Source organism: Coregonus clupeaformis, chromosome 21, assembly GCF_020615455.1.
Source record: "Coregonus clupeaformis isolate EN_2021a chromosome 21, ASM2061545v1, whole genome shotgun sequence".
NCBI classification, from domain to species: domain Eukaryota; kingdom Metazoa; phylum Chordata; class Actinopteri; order Salmoniformes; family Salmonidae; genus Coregonus; species Coregonus clupeaformis.
This window is the reverse complement of record NC_059212.1, coordinates 54853123-54874191: the sequence shown is the minus strand read 5'-3', so window position 1 is coordinate 54874191 and position 21069 is coordinate 54853123. Positions and strand designations below refer to the sequence as shown.

At 49.4% G+C, this 21069-nt stretch overlaps 1 protein-coding gene across 1 annotated transcript in view; it reads right to left on the bottom strand.

The window, feature by feature from the left end:
* LOC121534463 (supervillin) overlaps positions 1 to 21069 on the bottom strand; it is a 91510-nt gene that overhangs the window by 36971 nt on the left and 33470 nt on the right. Inside the window, exons 7-15 of the mRNA XM_045206056.1 lie at positions 10985 to 11022; positions 9901 to 9965; positions 9528 to 9661; positions 9119 to 9208; positions 6730 to 6930; positions 6240 to 6393; positions 3683 to 3882; positions 2956 to 3305; positions 1052 to 1781 (exon numbers count right to left, since the gene is read on the bottom strand). Coding sequence (XP_045061991.1) covers positions 1052 to 1781; positions 2956 to 3305; positions 3683 to 3882; positions 6240 to 6393; positions 6730 to 6930; positions 9119 to 9208; positions 9528 to 9661; positions 9901 to 9965; positions 10985 to 11022 — 1962 coding nt within the window. The remainder of the gene's footprint in view (positions 1 to 1051; positions 1782 to 2955; positions 3306 to 3682; positions 3883 to 6239; positions 6394 to 6729; positions 6931 to 9118; positions 9209 to 9527; positions 9662 to 9900; positions 9966 to 10984; positions 11023 to 21069) is intronic.

Below are 21069 nucleotides of genomic sequence, written 5' to 3'. Positions count from 1 at the left end.
TCCAGAATTAGCTAAATCTCTAAGGATGCATCCAAAATGGCACCCTATTCCCTATATAGTGCACTACTTTTGACCTATGGGCCCTGGTCAAAAGTAGTGCTCTATCATTTTAATTAATTTAAATTAATAATGAATTTATTTAATATACTTCATTTAGCAGATACTCTTATCCAGAGCGACTTACAGTAGTGAGTTCATACATTTTCATACTTTTTTTAAAGGGAATCGGGAGCCATTTAGGATGTGTATAGACTGCAGCCCTCCTCCTGACTCTCCTCTCTCCAGGAACAGAGAGAACAGGAAAACGCACAGTGGCCAGAAATAAATCCCCATCACCTCAAAAAGGTACAAGAGGCAGACACCTATATTACACAAGGACACAGAAACTCATTCAACACTGCCTCATTCAGTCTCCTATTCTTAACATTATCAAGCTTTTCACAGAGACAACAACGTGAATCAAACAAGTTTGCGAACATTAGGAGAACCCTTTTTGGTTCCAGGTAGAACCCTTTTGGGTTCCAGGTAGAACCCTCTGTGGAAAGGGTTCTACATGGAACCTAAAAAGGTTCTAAATGGAACCAAAAAGTTCTTCAAAGGGTTCTCCTATAGGGACAGCTGAAGAACCCTTTTATGTTCTAGATAGCACCTTTTTTCTAAGAGTGTATTATGAGGGTATTATGACTTAGACTGTGGTACTATGTAGTCGTTATATAACCAGTTATGGGTATTATGACTTAGACTGTGGTACTATGTAGTCGTTATATAACCAGTTATGGGTATTATGACTTAGACTGCGGTACTATGTAGTCGTTACATAACCAGTTATGGGTATTATGACTTAGACTGTGGTACTATGTAGTCGTTATATAACCAGTTATGGGTATTATGACTTAGACTGTGGTACTATGTAGTCGTTATATAACCAGTTATGGGTATTATGACTTAGACTGTGGTACTATGTAGTCGTTATATAACCAGTTATGGGTATTATGACTTAGACTGTGGTACTATGTAGTCGTTATATAACCAGCCACCCCCACAGACTCACCTTTCCTTGATGGACATCTGTTTGGCGGACATCTCTGAGAGGTCTGCCTCGGTGGGGGAGAGGAGGTCGGAGACACTGTGTTCTGTGAAGTCTTCACTGTTGTCCAGATGCAGGGACTGGGACTTGACCAGGGGCGGGGGGAAAGATGTGGGCTTGGGTAGGGTCTGGGGAGTGGTCTGGGGAGGGGGCGAAGGCGGCTGGAAGAAGGACTGGGTGTTTGGTTGAGTCTGGGGGGTTAGCTGAGAGTAGGGCTTGGGTAGTGGCTGGGTGAATCGCCTCTCCCTTTCCTGGGGCTTGGGCTGGGGCTGTGCTGGACATGCCTGGTTGAAGGGCTGGTGCTGAGGTGGATGAGAGTAAGGCTGGGGCTGGGGCTGGGGCTGGTGGTGGGGCTGGGGGGTGGGGCTGGGGGTGGGGCTGGGGCTGGTGGTGGGGCTGGGGGTGGGGGTGGGGCTGGAGGTGGGGCTGGAGGTGGGGGTGGGGGTGGGGCTGGTGGTGGGGCTGGGGGTGGGGGTGGTGCTGGTGCTGTGGTGGATGAGAGTAAGGCTGGGGCTGGGGCTGGGGCTGGGGGGAGTTTGTGGGGATTGTTGGGTGTAAGGCTTGGGCAGAGTCTGGGGAGGCTGAGTGAAAGACTGAATCTTCTGTTGCTGCTGGGTACTGGAGCTGTGAGAAACACTCCTGGACGACACCACTGTTATGGCAGTTCTTAATGACACACTGGGGTGCTCCGCGTCTGTGTAGACATGAAGAAAGCAACAGACACACATGCATGCCCACAAACACACACACACACACACACACACACACACACACACACACACACAATGCATTATAAAAAATCCACAGTGAAATCAATACTCATCTCACACAGAGAAAGAAGCACACACACACGTTCAAATGCTCAGACCCTTTCAGACTAAAAGGATTTTCACATGGTATCTAATGCCCAGCCTCAGCCGGTGTCTATGATGTTCAGTGGTTTGTCTGCATGGAGGGTCTCTCTCTCTCTCTCTCTCTGCTCCATGTGCTGTCTCTGTCTGCTGTGTGTTGCAGCTCTGTGTCCCTCTGTGCTGCATTCTGTGTCACTCTGTGCTGCAGCTCTGTGTCTCTCTGAGCTGTGTGTCTCTGTGCTGCAGCTCTGTGTCTCTCTGTGCTGCAGCTCTGTGTCTCTCTGTGCTGCAGCGCTGTGTCTCTCTGTACTGCAGCTCTGTGTCTCTCTGTGCTGCAGCTCTGTGTCTCTCTGTGCTGCAGCTCTGTGTCTCTCTGTGCTGCAGCTCTGTGTCTCTCTGTGCTGCAGCTCTGTGTCTCTCTGAGCTGTGTGTCTCTCTGTGCTGCAGCTCTGTGTCTCTCTGAGCTGTGTGTCTCTCTGTGCTGCAGCTATGTGTCTCTCTGAGCTGTGTGTCTCTCTGTGCTGCAGCTCTGTGTCTCTCTGAGCTGTGTGTCTCTCTGTGTCTCTCTGAGCTGTGTGTCTCTCTGTGCTGCAGCTGTGTGTCTCTCTGTCTTTCTCTCTCTCTCTGTCTCTCTCTCTATCTGTCTCTCTGTCTCTCTGTCTTTATTTCTCTCTCTCTGTATCTCTCTTTATCTCTCTCTCTCTGTCTGTCTCTCTCTGTCTCTCTCTCTCTCTCTCTCTTTGTCACTCTCTCTTTGTCTCTCTCTCTTTGTCTCTCTCTCTGTCTCTGTCTCGCTCTCTCTCTGTCTCTGTCTCTCTCTCTAGCTCTCTCTCTATGTCTCTCTCTCTAGCTCTCTCTCTATCTCTCTCTTTGTCTCTCTCTCTTTGTCTCTCTCTCTTTGTCTCTCTCTGTCTCTGTCTCTCTCTCTAGCTCTCTCTTTGTCGGTCTCTCTATCTCTCTCTCTTTGTCTCTCTCTGTCTCTCTCTCTGTGCTGTCTGGGCTCCACCAGTAACTCACCTCTTCCGTGGCTACCGCTGGCGTGCCGCAGCTGAGGCTGAGGAGGCTGGGGCTGTGGCTCTGGGGCCGTGGGCTGATCCTGCAGCTGCCTGCTGTCTCTGCTCTCCCTGCCTCCAGGACCACTACCACCACGGCTCTCCCTCTCCTCTCTGGCCGCTCCTCCCCACACATCTTCCTCCTCCTCTCTCTCTCTGTAGCCAGTGAAGGAGCGACCGGCTCCAGGAGCCCCTCCTCTGTCTCTGCCTCCTCTGCTGTGAGCCTGCTGCTGCTCTGACAGGGAATGGCCAGGGGAGTACATATCTGGTTCAGGGACACTGGAGGAGTCTCCACCTTGGGTCAGGTTGAAGTACCTGAGAGAGAGTGAGAGAGAGAGAGAGAGAGAGAGAGAGAGAGAGAGAGAGAGAGAGAGAGAGAGAGAGAGAGAGAGAGAGAGAGAGAGAGAGAGAGAGACAGAGGGAGATGCAGAGAGAGAGAGAGAGAGAGAGAGAGACAGAGAGAGAGACAGAGAGAGAGAGAGACAGAGGGAGAGAGAGAGAGAGACAGAGAGAGAGAGAGAGAGAGAGAGAGAGAGAGAGAGAGAGAGAGAGAGAGAGAGAGAGAGAGAGAGAGAGAGTGAGAATGACAGTGAGGTTTATTTCAATTTTGCAACAATACACAGTATTAATAGCAGTGAAGGCTGAATTATTTGACACAGTTTATAACTGTTAAAATATAAAGAAAGACATACCTCACCCCTCCCCTGTCCGGGGTGGTAGTGGTGGGGGCAGGGGGGTTGTAGGGGACGGCCGTAGATTTCCCCAAGTGGTCACCCCCACCGGAGGTCACTGTGGTTACCGTGGCGACCGAGACCTGTGAGGTGACGGATGCCACAGAGCGGACCAAGGAGGCGGACAGCGGCTCCAGCTTGACCCCGCCTCCATTCTGCAGCTGCAGGGAGGGAGGGAGGGAGGGAGGGAGGGAGGGAGGGAGGGAGGGAGGGAGGGAGGAGGGAGGGAGGGAGGGAGGGAGGGAGGGAGGGAGGGAGGGAGGGAGGGAGGGAGGGAGGGAGGGAGGGAGGGAGGAGGGAGGGAGGGAGGGAGGGAGGGGGAGGGAGGGAGGGAGGGGGGAGGGAGGGAGGGAGGGAGGGGGGAGGGAGGGAGGGAGGGAGGGAGGGAGGGAGGGAGGGAGGCAGGGGGGAGGGAGGGGGGAGGGAGGGAGGGGGGAGGGAGGGAGGGGGAGGGAGGGAGGGAGGGAGGGAGGGAGGGAGGGAGGGAGGAGGGAGGGAGGGAGGGAGGGAGGGAGGGAGGGAGGGAGGGAGGGAGGGAGGAGGGAGGGAGGGAGGGAGGGAGGGAGGGAGGGAGGGAGGGAGGGAGGGAGGGGGAGGGAGGGAGGGAGGGAGGGAGGGAGGGAGGGAGGGAGGGAGGGAGGGAGGGAGGGAGGGAGGGAGGGAGGGGGAGGAGGGAGGGAGGGAGGGAGGGAGGGAGGGAGGGAGGAGAGGGAGGGAGGGAGAGGGAGGCAGGGAGGGAGGGAGGGAGGGAGGGAGGGAGGGAGGGAGGGAGGGAGGGAGGGAGGGAGGGAGGGAGGGAGGGAGGGAGGAAATTAGGAAATGACAGCATGCAGTCAGAACAGATGAATCAGAGCAAGGAGGACAGCTGTCCAAGTTAAGTCAGAAAAAACAAACATGGACCATCGCCAACTCTAAATTCAGACAACAACATAAACCTGTCATATAAATAATACCATAATTCACAAGTCATAGCCTCCAAACTTTCCCATTTAGCCCATTCATAATAAAGTATCAATGAAGCATTCATTTTTCTCAATGGAAAGCATGTACACTGAGTATACAAAACATCCATAACGTAGACTGACCAGGTGAATCCAGGTGAATGCTATATTCCATTGATGTCACCTGTTAAATCCACTTCAATCAGTGTAGATGAAGGGGAGGAGACAGGTTAAAGAAGGATTTTTAAGCCTTGAGACAACTGAGACATTGATTATGTACGTGTGACATTCAGAGGGTGAATGGTCAAGACAAAAGATTGAAGTGTCTTTGAACGGGGTATGGTAGTAGGTGCCAGGCGCACCAGTTTGTGCTAAGAACTGCAACTGCGCGGGGTTTTTCTTGCTCAACAGTTTCCCGTCTGTATCAAGAATGGTCCACCACCCAAAGGTCATCTAGCCAACTGTTGGAAGCATTGGGGTCAACATAGGCCAGCATCCCTGTGGAACACTTTAGACACCTTGTATAGTCCAAGACCCGAAGAATTGAGGCTGTTCTGAGGGCAAAAGGGGAGGGGGTGGTACATTATAATTCTTCCTAGAGCTGGCTGCCGGGCCAAACTGAGCAATCGGGGGAGAAGGGCCTTTGTCAGGGAGGTGACCAAGAACCTGATGGTCACTCTGACAGAGCTCTAGAGTTCCTCTGTGCAGATGGGAGAACCTGCCAGAAGGACAACCATCTCTGTAGCACTCCACCAATCAGGCATTTATGGTAGAATGACCAGACGGATGCCACTCCTCAGTAAAAGCAACAAAAGGCACCTAAAGGACTCTCAGACCATGAGAAACAAGGTTCTCTGGTCTGATGAAACCAAGATTGAACTCTTTGGCCTGAATGCCAAGCGTCACGTCTGGAGGAAATCTGGCACCATCCCTACGGTGAAGCATGGTAGTGGCAGAATCATGCTGTGAGGATGTTTTTCAGCGGCAGGGACTGGGAGACTAGTCAGGATCGAGGCAAAGATGAACGGAGCAAAGTACAGAGAGATCCTTGATGAAAACCTGCTCCAGAGCTCTCAGGACCTCAGACTGGGGCGAAGGTTCACCTTCCAACAGGGCAACCACCCTTAACCCTAAACGTAATTTGAACCAATTCAGAAATTAAATATTGGTTTGTACAACAGCCACATCTCCTTGACTTGTGCGACACCTAGAGGCTGCAGTGTTGAAGAGCAAGAGGGAAGAAGCCCATAAACTCCCTGGTGAAGAGAGGCTCTATCTGGGCTGGAAGAGGGGCAGGACTCCCTACCTTATCCACCTCTACCTGGGTGATGGATAACAACAGTAGTGATTGACTGATTGATTGATTGATTGACTCCCTACCACATGTGCCAAACTCATTTCACAGAGGGCCGAGTGTCTGCGGGTTTTCTCTCAAACCTTGTACTTGATTGATTAATTAAGGTCACTAATTAGTAAAGAACTCCCCTCACCTGGTTGTCTCGGTCTTAATTGAAAGGAAAAACAAAAAACCTGCAGACACTCGGCCCTCCGTGGAATGAGTTTCACCCCTGCCCTACCTGATCCACCTCTCCCTGGGTGATGGGCTGGGTCTGGAAGCGGGAGTTTGCCCTACGCTGGCGGGTGTCCACCCTGGAGGCCCCGGCCCCCTCTGTGGCAGGCTTGGAGGGCTGCGTGGACAGCCGGTTGAACATGGCCATCTTCTCCACCAGGCTGGGACAGGAGAGGAAATGTAAATCAGTGTGTGCGACCCAAATGCCACCTCATTCCCTAAATAGGCTGCTTTTACTCAGGCAGCCCAATTCTGGTATTTTGCCACTAATTGATATTTTGACCAATCAAATCAGATCTTTTGCAAATCATTTTTGACGTGATCTACTTTTGGGCTCCAAGCACCCTTTCATTTGTTTACACAAGAGAGTAAGGCTGTGTCCCAAATGGCACCCTAGGGCCTATGAGCCCGGGTTAAAAGTAGTGCACTATACAGTATAGGGCTTAGGGTGCCATTTGGAATGCAGCCTAGGAGTTGAGCACATTGTCTCCCTATACCTGAGAGTGGAGAGGTCAGGCTCATCTGGACCCAGATCCTCCATCATCCCCTCAGGCCCTGGTCCTTCTCCTGCTTCCCTCGGCTGGGCTTCCCTCGGCTGGGCCTCCCTCGGCTGGGCCTCCCTCGGCTGGGCCTCCCTCTCCCTCTCCTGCTCCCCCATGCGCCACAACTTGGAGCCGCGCTGTGACGCCTCCTGCAAGCTGGGAGGAGGAACCACACATACACACACAGGGGATAATGAGTGCAGGTTGTGCTGCTATGGTAACAGCTGCAGGGCCATATGTAATGCATGTACTGTACTGTACAATTGAAGGACAATCTCTAGAGAATGTTGACATGCTGGGTGAGTAATTAGTCAAACACATTCTGTTAAAATGACATTGTTAATAGTCAGAAAAAATGTATCCTGTGAACAGCATCAAGGTAAACAACTGAACTTCCTGATCAAAGCATGGTCTGCATCCCGATTCTACACCCCCTTGCAATTGCACACACCCTGTCATGGATTTAAAAGCACAGGATTGGTCGAGAGCGCAGTGGTCAGGATGGTGTAAGCATTGGCAAGTGCATACTTTTGTGTGGAGAATCAGGATGCAGCCATGGCAACAGCAGTTATAAGTAGATGTCTGTCGTCTACACTGAGTCGTTCATCACGCTGCTCATGCAGTCGACCATCTGTAGTAGAGGATATGGATGGTTGGTTCTGTCAACATCTTAAGTTTATCCTCGGTCGGTAAACAAACCGGGTGCTACACGCTCGCCCCAAAACGGGAACCTGACCATGCACTGAGCTTTAACTGGCTTCACCTTTGACCTTTCTTCCCTCAGCCAGCATCACAAGACGTGTGACACATTTCAACATATGAACTTGAAGAGATAGTTCACCCACATTACAAAATGACATCTGGAGACAGTGGCCAGGTAAACAAAACCAAAGCATGGATTTCTGCATGACCTTGTCCATAGACTGCTTATAGGGTAAGGAAACACAAATGTCATTTTGTAATTTGGGTGAACTATCCCTTTAAGAGTATAAACAATAGTGAAAGCAGTGATGCTGAGAAAAAAAGAGTTGAAAGGTACTCAAGTCAAGAATCTATTGTGTCAAAACAAGCTTCTTCCCCCTATAGACGGGTTGGCTGACAACGTCATGGAAATTATGCGCGCACATCGATGTGGCCGGAAGGTGTGCGTTGTTATGATTCTGAACGGTCAGATAGCTAGTAACAATGACAAGAAGCTGCCTTGTGGGGAATTGTAGGTGGTTTGTTTCAGCTCGTTGTATCTTGTTATTGATACCGTGATTTATTTTGAGGTATTTTGACTGATGTCATGTCTATGCTAATGTGGCAAAAATATTAGCTAGTTAACTTACTATGGCTGTATTCATCAATCTAGCAAGAAGGCTATGGCCTTTGGATTTCACCTGGAATAGTTTATTAATGTCTGAGAAAAACAACAACTTTTCAACCCATATGATCTGGTACATCGGTTGCTAAACAACCAACCTGTCTATGAGGTTCTACCAAATGATGTGTATAAACCCTAGATGACTGACAGGGGGCGATGTATTGAAGCCTTCGCGTAGCCATCTTGGTACTCCTCCTCAATTGTAAAAGGATATATTGGAAGATATAGAAATGCATTTATTAATGTTGACATTCGTTTTTTGACATGTTTATTCTATTACAGACACCTTAATGCATACTTTTGAATTATATTATGTGAGCTAAACTTTTTTTATTTTTTATAAAACATTTTCCTTAAAGTATTTATTAGAGAGTACTAATGTTAGTGTCCCCACTACAAAAACAATACTTAAATACATGTCATTTTGTCCTATAAACTTTTTATTGAAATACTGTAGAATACCATTCATTCCTATGGAGGACTGCTCCTACTAGGGAGTGCCAAAATGGTCGACCGGTGGCTTCAAAGCCTCTCATTGGCCAATACGTAGCATCAGAAATTCAGGGTTTATATACGTCATTGGTTCACACAGCTATTCCTGGGTAACAAGCAAGGAGCAGGTGAGTGAGTTAGCAAAAGCAGCAAGGTAATGTGAGACAACTGAACACAACCAACAGCAGAAGGCACTGTAGAGCAGACAGCTGCCTGCCTAATACATTCAACCTGTAGCCCTAGAGAAGCCCTAGAGAAGGGATGGGCAACTTTGATTGAATTTTGCAACCCTATGAATCAATCAATAATATCTTCATATTAATCACGGATGAACAGTACATTCCATGCAATGGAGCAAGCCAATTGTAAGCTGAATGGAATGTAAAAAAAAAAGTTTTGCTCTAATTGGATATCAATTAGGTAAACCTATGTCCAGTGCTCTCTCACACACACACACACACACACACACAGTGCAGTCACCTGTACCTGGTCATGATGGTGCTGACTACAGTGGGGCTGGGGATAGGTGCTACTGTGGAGTGGACCATCACCGTTTGTGAGGACATAGCAGGGCCACTTTATATGTCCAGAAAAGAGGGGACAGACACAAGGACAGATAAAGCAGTCAGACAGACAGACAGACAGACAGACAGACAGAGAGACCGACAGTGAGACAGAGAGACAGAGACAGAGTTAAGAGAGAGAGAGAGTTGAGAGAGAGTTAAGAGAGAGTTGAGGGAGAGAGAGAGTTAAGAGAGAGAGAGAGCTAAGAGATCGTGACACAGAGAAACTATCACTTTCTATTCACCAACTGCCCTAAAGCCAATTTTTGAACCCTTGCTTTGTTAACAAAATGACCTTACTGGCGCTCAGTAATGATCAGAGGGTGACGTACGTGTGAGCGATGTCCACTTCCTCGTTGGTGATAGGCTGCGTGTGTACGCGGTCCTGGACTCGTCGCTGACGCCTCTCCACGGCGGGGTTTTGGGACCGTGGTTTGGGAACGCTATCTGTGGTCCTCTCTAGCTCCTGTGAAAGACACCGAAGAGGAACAGTCCTACGGAGTAAATCTCTGCTCATCAACGACATACATAAAACAACAGGAACATAATATATGGACTGGTTTCCTGGACACAGATTAAGCCTAGTCCTGGACTGAAAAGCAGGCTCAATGGAGAATGTCCATTGAAATATATTTATAGTTCAGGAATAGGCTTAATCTGTGTCCGGGAAACCGGCCCTAAATGTAGATAAGGCAGACACTGTACCCTAAAAAGGGACCTCTTAGCAGCCACACTCATCTTAGCTCTCTCATCAAGCTTTTCTTCGTTAGCTGTTAAAAAGGAAGGGCATAACATTGATGTCAATGTCAGTTCACAACATAAACCACGTTTCCATCCAACCATCAATTACCTGACCCATGAAAAAAGTCACAACTGGGCAGATGGAAACATGAAATGCCGGTACAATTTTATAAATGCTGACAGACAATTTGTGTGTTCGACATGGTGGGATCTTTTTGTGTCTGTAAAATTAATTATGCAAGAAGTGGCGGTGGAAACGCCTTCATGGGCAAATATTGATATAATAACCATCATATCGAAGTGAATTTGGAGTCACGCGATATGTTGTGTGGTCCTCCCGCAACGACTCGGGAAAGCCTTCAGTTTATTAGGCTACAGATTAAATAAATTGTGATGAACTTCACAGGGTGGTGAAAGTGCAAGGTGATGAGCTTGATGCTGCTTTCCAATAAATATCGAAGGTCTTATTCTGGTGACATGATGATCGATGCTTGGCTGCTGTTTAACAAATACAAATAATAACGCTCTTATCTATAATAATGATCTATAATCTCTAATATCTATAATCTCATAATGTAGGTAGCCTACCCACACTGTATGTGTGAGCTGTTGGCTAGAGCAGTTTGATGGAAACACATCTCTGGTGGGAAAATGCGCATATTGTTTTATGCAGATTTTAGAATATTCACATGAGAATCTGACGCAAATTGGATGGAAACCTAGAGATTAAAGTTTTGGCAGAATGGCATTATTTTTTTGTCATATTGCTAGGATGCCAACACTCTCATGAGTTTGACCCCCATACCTCTTTTCCCTCCTTCAGGGAACAGTAGTTATATTCATAACTTTATGTGAAACGTGTGTGTGTATTTCCCTGCCTGACACAGTCAATTCATCTAGGCAAGTTTATCTATCGTTCACTTCAACAAATCCCTGACATCCACCATTGTGCTGTTAGATGGTGAGCAACGTGGCTAATTAAGATTTTTTTTTAATTAATAGTTTTATTTGTAACTAAATGAAGCAAATCATCTCCACTGAAACTTGCCTTCTGGGTTCTGTAGCTCTGTTGGACTCAGACGAGACCTGAGGACAAAACAAAACAAAGACACAATTCACTAGTGGTCTTTTGCTATGAGGCACAGTACGAATTACCCACAAGATAACCAAAATGTATCCACAAGAGAACAAAAAATTACCCACAAGAGAACAAAAAATTACCCACAAGAGAACAAAAAATTACCCACAAGAGAACAAATAATTACCCACAAGAGAACAAAAAATTACCCACAAGAGAACAAATAATCCAAGTACAGAGAGCTTTAAAATAATCTAGCCTCCACCATGTATCACACCCACTGGTGATTTTACCAAACGTATTCTGTGGACCTTATCCAGTCACTCAGGCCTTCAATACCCATCAGACTCCAGCCCTTCTGCTGAGGTGATGGGCTGCATCCTAATACTCTCACCTATCAGACTCCAGCAGCCGCTCTGGGCTGCGTCCTAATACTCTCACCTATCAGACTCCAACAGCCGCTCTGGGCTGCGTCCTAATACTCTCACCTATCAGACTCCAACAGCCGCTCTGGGCTGCATCCTAATACTCTCACCTATCAGACTCCAACAGCCGCTCTGGGCTGAGTTCTAATACTCTCACCTATCAGACTCCAACAGCCGCTCTGGGCTGCATCCTAATACTCTCACCTATCAGACTCCAACAGCCGCTCTGGGCTGAGTCCTAATACTCTCACCTATCAGACTCCAGCAGCCGCTCTGGGCTGAGTCCTAATACTCTCACCCACCAGACTCCAGCCCTTCTGCTGAGGTGATGGGCTGCATCCTAATACTCTCACCTATCAGACTCCAGCAGCCGCTCTGCTGAGGTGATGGGCTACATCCTAATACTCTCACCTATCAGACTCCAGCAGCCGCTCTGCTGAGGTGATGGGCTGTGTCCTAATACTCTCACCTATCAGACTCCAGCCGCTCTGCAGAGGTGATGGGCTGGGTCCTAAACCTCTCAGAGGACTTGCGGTTGTCTCCTGGGGTGATGTAGCGCCGCGGCCTCCGTGCCGCACCACGCTCCCGATCAGCGCTCCCAGCAGCCGGATCTACTTCCATGGCAGTTAGCTCTACTTTAGTCGGCTCTCTTTTAGGGTTGTGATTAGGGATGGATATAGCGACGACGGCAACATAAAAGGAGAATAATATTGAGAGAACAAACGGCAAGGGCAGTTTGATATTGATGATGCGTTTAGTACGTCTTCCACAGCAATCCAGGTTAGAGGTGTTGAAGTCACACAGCACGATCACACCAAAAAAAATATCTGTCCCCAAAATCAGAGACTTTGTCAGCAGCACAACATGCAGCAACAAACCACTCACGTTTGCCCAACAGGCTGATAATGACAGAATGTCCTAGCAGGTGGCTAAACAAATAGTAAATTACACCTCATAAAGGCTTAGAAGATCTCTTGATATCACGTTTGACTATGCAATATACTGCTCAAACCCCTCAAGCCTCAAACCCCTCAAGCCTCATATTAGGATGACAGTCTACATTAGTGTTAGGTAATTAACCACATCAAACTGATTAAAGAGTCAGTAGCCATGCTGTTCCACCTACAGCTCCGGCTTCCTGTTGGCGTTCTCCAGGTACGAGTGTCGGAGCTGGGCCACAGAGACCCTGGTGTCCAGGGCTCCCACCTCCCCGTTGTGCAGCACCCCCACCGCCACCCCTCCCTCCCTGGCCAGCTGGGCTGCAGTGGCTGTCTCTCTGCTGGCTGCTGCCCTCTCCATGCTCCTGTAGGCAGCCGGGCGCTGGCTCACGCCGATGTCGGACATGGAGCGTGTGCGGACCTTGGGCTTGGGGGGCCCGCGCGGCCCGGCTGGCTCCATGCTACTGTGTTTGGCCTGGTGGAGGGAGGCGCCACTCTGGAGGTAGACGGCCGAGTCACTGCCTCTCTGTTGCCCAGGCTGACTCTGGCTCTGCTGGTGCTGGCGGAGGGGCTGGTGGAGAGGCTGGTGGAGAGGCTGAGGGGCCTGCTGTAGCTGCTGCTGTCTGGGCTTGGAGTGGGAAGAGATCTCCATGGGCCTGGCTGGACCTGTTTCCTCTTTGTCCTGGCTGTGGCTGGACCAGTGCTGCTGCTGCTGCTGGTCCCTGTCCTGAGGCCTAGTCTCCCACTCTTTTGAGTCCGCCCGACTGGTTCTCCTCCCCCCGATGCCATAGCTCCCCCATTCCATGCCGGTTGAGGTGGCAGAGTCGTCCTGGCAGCAGCCTGGGACCCGCTGGGGCTCCCCTCTCTGGGGGTCGTCCACGCTCTTCTCCCTGCGGCGGATCTCCGAGGGCAGCACGGCCTTCCTGCTCTTTAGCAGACCCTCAGTGAGGACCTCCTCTCTCGGCGCCTGCCTGCCCTCCCTGTGGGTCTCCCTGTGGGTCGTGTAGATGTGGTCGGCACTGACCCTCCTCCTCGGGGGCTCCACCTCCACCACCGGGTGGTCCATGGGGGTCCGCTGGTTGGTACCGTGGCGGCCCATGGCAGGGCCTGATGTGTGGGTGTGTGGTACTGAGGCGTGGTGGTCTGGGACGTGGACGTACGCAGGCTGGGAGGGCTGAGAGGAGGGGGCAGTCTTTTGATAGGTGGCAGGGTCAGAGCTGTGACCGCGCTGGGACAGGTGGTGAGCTGTGGTGGTGTGAGCCCGATCACGCAGTCTGTTCACTGGGGGCTCTGGAGCCAGACCCCGCTCTGCTGGGACCCTTTGGACACCACTCTCGTCTTTTAACATTCTCTCTCTTACTCTGATTCTTAAAGGGGGAAGGATGGATGAACTAACTTTAGCACCTCAAATCTCAAACGCTATCAGAGACACCCAAATAAACTACAGTCAGTGCCCTTGTCAAGTTGTTTAAACTAAGTCATAAGAGATTGATTTGAAATATGTGTCATCAAGACCACATTCCAACACACCTTATTCACTTTATGGTGCCCTATGGGCCCTGGTCAAAAGTAGTGCATTATATAGGGAATAGGGTTCCATTTGGGATGCACACCAAGTCAACTATAAATGTCATCAAATCAAGTGATTATTAATTTAAGAATGACCTTAATCTAGGGCCAACAAACAGGGATATATAAAGAGAGCAGCACATGCTTTTATTTCAATAAAAAAAAATACATTGTCATGGGACAAACATGAATAAACGCCACCCCATCCATCTGACTGACAGAATGGTTCACAAGTTCAGGTAGTGACATCACGCTCCATGTTGTAGTTCAATACTAATCTTTGCTGCGTCATCTCTAGCTGACTCTAATTTCTCTTGGCCAAAATGTGAGCAAGCCTAAACTATTTTTATCTGTGACCCCTTGCTCCCAGCAGCCAAAGGTCATGTTAGGCTGTATCCCAAATGGCACCATATAGGGAATAGGATGCCATTTGGGATTTATCCTTAATCTCCTCGTACAACACTAAGCCAACCCTAATTGATGGGCTGCTGCTTCATTTGACATGGCATGAAGGAGTTTAAACAGTATACACGTTACATAGAGACAACACACGTGTCCATTGTGACCTAACACTTAAGGGAGGGGAGGGAGGTGGAGAGAGGGGGAGAGGAGAGGAGAGGGGAGAGAAGGAGATAGGGGAGGGAGGGGGAGGGAGGTGGGGGGGAGATGGGGAGAGAGGAGGAGGGAGATGGGGGAGGGGGAGGGAGGGAGGGAGGGAGGAGGGAGATGGGGATTGAGGGAGGGGGAGGGAGATGGGGAGGGAGGGGGAGAGAGGGGGAGGCAGATGGGGGAGGGGGAGGGAGAGAAGGCATTACTTGGCAGGTAAGGCCACACTTCTATTGTACGGTATCTTAGTCACTTTAATAATGTTTACATATCTTGCATTATTCATCTCAAATGTATATACTGTATTCTATACTATTCTACTGTATCTTAGTCCATGTTGCTCTGACATCGCTCATCCATATATGTATATATTCTTAATTCAGGCTATGCTACATAAACTGCACTGCATAGATCCTATGTTGGTTTGGAATGATAGCCACTTACATACCTGTTGGAAAGCTACACATAGCTGGAATAAAATCAAATGTTATTTGTCACATGCTTGGTAAACAACACGTGTAGACTAAATGCTTACTTACAGAGCCTTTTCCAACATTGCAGAGTTAAAGATAACATAATATATATATAAATAAATAGTGACGCGAGGAATAACGAATAACAATCACAAGCAAAAATAACATGGCTATATACAGGAAGTACCAGGTAATAACATGGCTATATACAGGAAGTACCAGGTAATAACATGGCTATATACAGGAAGTACCAGGTAATAACATGGCTATATACAGGAAGTACCAGGTAATAACATGGCTAAAAACAGGAAGCACCAGGTAATAACATGGCTATATACAGGAAGTACCAGGTAATAACATGGCTATATACAGGAAGTACCAGGTAATAACATGGATAAAAACAGGAAGCACCAGGTAATAAAATGGCTATATACAGGAAGTACCAGGTAATAACATGGCTAAATACAGGGAGTACCAGTACCGAGTCGATGTGCAGGGTTAAGAGATAATTGAGGTAGCTACAGTATGTACATAATGGTAGGGATAAAGTGACAAAGCAACAGGATAGATAATAGACAGTAGCAACAGCGTATGTGGTGACTGTGAAAGTGTGTGTTGTGTGTTTGTGTGTGTGTGTGTGTGTGTGTGTGTGTGTGTGTGTGTGTGTGTGTGTGTGTGTGTGTGTGTGTGTGTGTGTGTGATGTCAGTATGCATGTGTGCCCATGTTATGTGTGTATGGGCGTATGTAGTGTGTATGTATGTGTTTGGGTGCCAGTGTAAGTATGTGTGAGTGTGTGCGTAGAGTCCAGTGTGTGCATAGTCAGTGCAAGAGACTTAGTGCAAAAAAAGAGTCAATGCAGGTAGCCATTTTATGAGCTATTTGGCAGTCTTGTTCAGTAGTGTTATGGCTTGGGGGTAGAAGCTGTTCAGGGTCCTGCTGGTTCCAGACTTGGTGCACTGGTCCCGCTTGCCGTGCGGTGGCAGAGAGAACAGTCTATTGCTTGGGTGGCTGCAGTCTTTGACAATTTTTTTTTGTCCTTCCTCTGACACCGCCTGGTATAGAGGTCCTGGATGGCAGGGAACTCGGCCCCAGTGATATACTGTGCTGTACTCACCAACCTCTGTAGCGCCTTGCGGTCTGGTGCCTTACAGTCGCCGTACTATATGGAGCCAGTCAAGATGCTCTGAATGGTGCAGCTGTAAAACTTTTTTGGGATCTGAGGGCCCATGCCTCCTGAGGGGGAAGAGGCGCTGTCATGCCCTCTTTACAACTGTGGGTGTGTGTGGACCATGTTCATTCCTCAGTGATGTGGACACTGATGAACTCGAAGCTCTCGACCCGCTCCACTACAGCCCCATTGATGTGGATGGGAGCATGCTCCCAGGGTGTCTGGGATGATGGTGTTGATGTGCCATGACCAGCCTTTCAAAGCATTTCATGGCTATAGATGTGAGTGCTATAGGGCGATAGTAATTTAGGCAGGTTACCTTGGCGTTCTTGGGCACGGAGACTATGGTGGTCTGCTTGAAACAAGTTGGTATTACAGGATAGGTTGAACATTTCAGTGAAAACATTTGCCAGCTGGTCAGCGCATGCTCAGAGTACGCGTTCTGGTATTCCGTCAGGCCCCGCAGCCTTGCGAATGTTAACCTGTTTGAAGGTCTTACGCACATCGGCTACGGAGAGCGAGATCACACAGTCATTCGGAACAGCTGTTGCTCTCATGCATGGTTCAGTGGTGCTTGCCTCAAAGCTGGCATAGAAGGCATTTAGCTCATCTGGTACGCTCGTGTCGCTGGGCAGCTCGCGGCTGGGTTTCCCTTTATAATTTGTGATAGTTTGCAAGCCCTGCCACATCTGTCGAGCGCCAGAGCCGGCGTAGTAGGATTCGATCTTAGTCCTGTATTGACGCTTTGCCTATTTGATGACTCGTCGGAGGTCGTAATGGGATTTCTTATAAGCTTCCAGATTAGTGTCCCGCTCCTTGAAAACAGCAGCTCTAGCCTTTAGCTCAGTGCAGATGTTGCCTGTAATCCATGGCTTCTGGTTGAGTTATGTATGTACAGTCACTGTGGGGCCGACGTTGTCGATGCACTTATTAATGAAGCCGGTGACTGATGTGGTAAACTCCTCAATGTTATCGAATGAATCCCAGAACATATTCCAGTCTGTGTTGGAGAAACAGTCCTGTAGCTTAGCATCCGCTTCATCGGTCCACTTCCGTATTGAGCGCGTCACTGGTACTTCCTGTTTGAGTTTTTGCTTGTAAGCAGGAAGCAGGAGGATCGAGTTATGGCCTGATTTGCCAAAGGGAGGGCGAGAGAGTGTCACACCCTGGCTCTGGGGACTCTATATGTTAAGCCAGGGTGTGTAGATTCTATGTGTTCTAGTTCTGTGTTGTAGTTCTATGTGTTGTATTTCTATGTTGGCCAGAGTGGTTCCCAGTCAGAGGCAACGAGTGTCAGCTGTTGCTGGTTGTCTCTGATTGGGAACCATATTTAAACAGTCTGTTTTCCCTTAGTGTTTGTGGGATCTTGTTCCGTTTGGTTTGTTCCGTGTTGGTTGTGTTAACCCTAGGACTGCACGTATCGTTTGTTGTTTGTTGTTATTGTATTATCACTAAAGATAATAAATATGTTCCTTCATCACGCTGCGCCTTGGTCTACTTCGTCTAACGATCGTGACAGAAGATCCCACCATACCAGGACCAAGCAGCGTGTCCAGGAGCAGGCAGCCTGGACATGGGAGGAAGTGCCGGGAAAGGAGCTGGAGAGGTTGGCGATGGCCCAGGTGGGCAAAGGGTGGTCCTGGGAGGACATGCTCGGGGGAAAAGGGCCATGGGCTAAGATTAAGGCCTGGCGAGAGAGGAGCAACGGCGTCAACAGTGTCGTCGTCGGACGGACGAGAGGCAACCCCAAAACATTTTTAGGGGGGGGGCACACGGCATGGGCGACTGGGCAGCAGGAGGCTGCCACAGGGCGATTTGGGAGGTTGGCAGAGGAGGCCGCCAGATTACGGGGGCCACCCAAAGAGGGGAAGGAAGGTGTAGAGGCACGGCGAGAGGTACTGGGGTGTGTTACCAGTCCGGTCCGGCCCGTTCCAGATCCCGGCGTAGGGCCAGTGGTGTGTGTCCCCAGTACGGTCCGGTCTGTTCCTGCTCCCCGCACCAAGCGTAATGGTACGCATCGCCAGCCCGGCCCGGCCTGTTCCTGCTCCTCGCACCAAGCCTACGGTGTGCGTCGCCAGCCCGGCCCGGCCTGTTCCTGCCCCTCGACACCAAGCCTACGGTGCGCGTCGCCAGCCCGGCCCGGCCTGTTCCTGCTCCTCGCACCAAGCCTACGGTGCGCGTCGCCAGCCCGGCCCGGCCTGTTCCTGCCACTCGCACCAAGCCTACGGTGCGCGTTGCCAGCCTCGGCCCGGCCTGTTCCTGCCACTCGCACCAAGCCAGGGGTGCGACGTCAGCCCGTCCGCCCGTCCGCTCCCGCCGCGCATCCTGCCCACGCAGCCAGCGGGCTGCCTGCCACGCTCAGCCAGGGGTGCGCAGCCCGTCGCGCCCGGCCCACGCCAAGCCAGGGTGCGCATCGTCACCGGTCTGGCCTGTTCCTGCTCCACGCACCAAGCCAGGGGTGCGCATCGTCAGCCCGGTCCAGCCCGTTGCTGCTCCACGCACCAAGCCAGGGGGTGCGACCGTCAGTCGGTCCGGCCCGTTCCTGCTCCACGCACCAAGCCAGGGGTGTGCGTCGTCAGTCCGGCACAACCCGTTCCTGGGTCACCGGTGCCTGGTCAGGTACAGGTCAGCTGCTCCACACCGGAGCTGAAGCAATCCGCTCCTACGATGTCCAGTCCAGCTCCAGCCAGCGGGACCGGACCAGGGGCGCTACGGGGGGATTATTGGAGGGTGGTGGTCAAGCCCGGAGCCGGAACCGCCTCCGAGGAGGAATGCCCACCCAGCCCTCCCCTGGTTTGTCTATGTTGAGGCGCGGTCGCAGTCCGCGCCTTTGGGGTGGGGGGGTACTGTCACACCCTGGCTCTGGGGACTCTATATGTTGAGCCAGGGTGTGTAGATTCTATGTGTTCTAGTTCTGTGTTGTAGTTCTATGTGTTGTATTTCTATGTTGGCCAGAGTGGTTCCCAGTCAGAGGCAACGAGTGTCAGCTGTTGCTGGTTGTCTCTGATTGGGAACCATATTTAAACAGTCTGTTTTCCCTTAGTGTTTGTGGGATCTTGTTCCATTTGGTTTGTTCCGTGTTGGTTGTGTTAACCCTAGGACTGCACGTATCGTTTGTTGTTTGTTGTTTTTGTATTATCACTAAAGATAATAAATATGTTCGTTCATCACGCTGCGCCTTGGTCTACTCCGTCTAACGATCGTGACAGAGAGGGCCTTGCATGCGTTTTTGTGTGTGGAATAAAAATATAGATGAAAACTCGCCCCCTGCGAATCCCTTTGGAAATTAAGTGTATCAAACAGAGACTATGAAAAGTGTCTCAAACGGCAACCTATGCAATACATAATGCACATACCTTTGACCAGAGCCCTATTTCTTTTGACCAGAGCCCTATTTCTCTTGACCAGAGCCCTTTTTTTGTGACCAGAGCCCTATTTCTTTTGACCAGAGCCCTATTTCTTTTGACCAGACCCCTATTTATTTTGACCAGAGCCCTATTTATTTTGACCAGACCCCTATTTCTTTTGACCAGAGCCCTATTTATTTTGACCAGACCCCTATTTCTTTTGACCAGAGCCCTATTTATTTTGACCAGAGCCCTATTTCTTTTGACCAGAGCCCTATTACTTTTGACCAGGGCCCATAGGGACTAAGGTGCCATTTGTGACGCAGCCCCAGATAGCAATCCAGCCTCAGTGGGCTGGGCTTGGTAGGCGAACACTCTCCTGTCTATACTCCTCAAAGTAAGGCTGGCCTGACCATGGGCCCCTCTCACACTACAGCCCTGCCTTCAGCTGGCCAGCCATGCAGAGTATCTGGGCCAAGCTCTGCTCCAGAAATATACCCCCCTAGCCTAGCTAACCCTTTCCACACCACAAGGGCTTAAGGCCGGCCAAGCCTACAGAACACTAGTCACAATTGTATTCACATGTCATCCCCCATGAATTATGCAGATGTTTTTGCATATGTTGAGTCTTGACAGTGTTTGCAACATGTGTACCACATGTTGTTACAATACAAATATCCTTGACTGATTTATATGCATTTATGTGCCAGACCACGCCCATGTGAATGTTCATTGATCGATGTTGTTTTAGGTACTAGTTTGGAAAATATTGCGTTGAGAGGCCTTTGTCCATAGATACCACATAACAAGTTTCGTGCAGATCGGTCATTCGGTGCCAGAGCAGTAGTGTTTTAAGTGTTTTTCACAAAATTCAAAATGGGGGAAAATCCATCATGACGGACCTTATGGGTCCCTGAGGCAAATGTGTTTCTTGTGAGGAGAGGGACCTATGTACCGAATTTCATGACTTTAGGTCAAACGGGGTGAGGGGTGTGACCTTTCAAAGTTATCATTTTCAATCGTTATAGCGCCACCATCTGGCCAATCAATGTATTTTTTGTAAATGCCGCATCTCTATGGCAAGACGCATTATTCACCCAAGTTTCATCAAAATTGGGCCGGTGCTGTCTGAGATATTACTTGTGGCAGTTGTGCGCAACAACAACCAGGTTTACGATTCCCTGATGAGCAGGTTTACGACATTTGAAAGATAACATCGTAAGACATTTTAAGAATAATCAAAGTGGATGAAGCGTGCAAAATGTTGATTACAAGTTAAGCACCTGTTAACTTGGAGATGACAAAATTAATAGGGGAATGATAACTATGATTATATAGGGTATTTTAATATACAATGGGGAGAACAAGTATTTGATACACTGCCGATTTTGCAGGTTTTCCTACTTACAAAACATGTAGAGGTCTGTAATTTTTATCATAGGTACACTTCAACTGTGAGAGACGGAATCTAAAACAAAAATCCAGAAAATCACATTGTATGATTTTTAAGTAATTAATTTGCATTTTA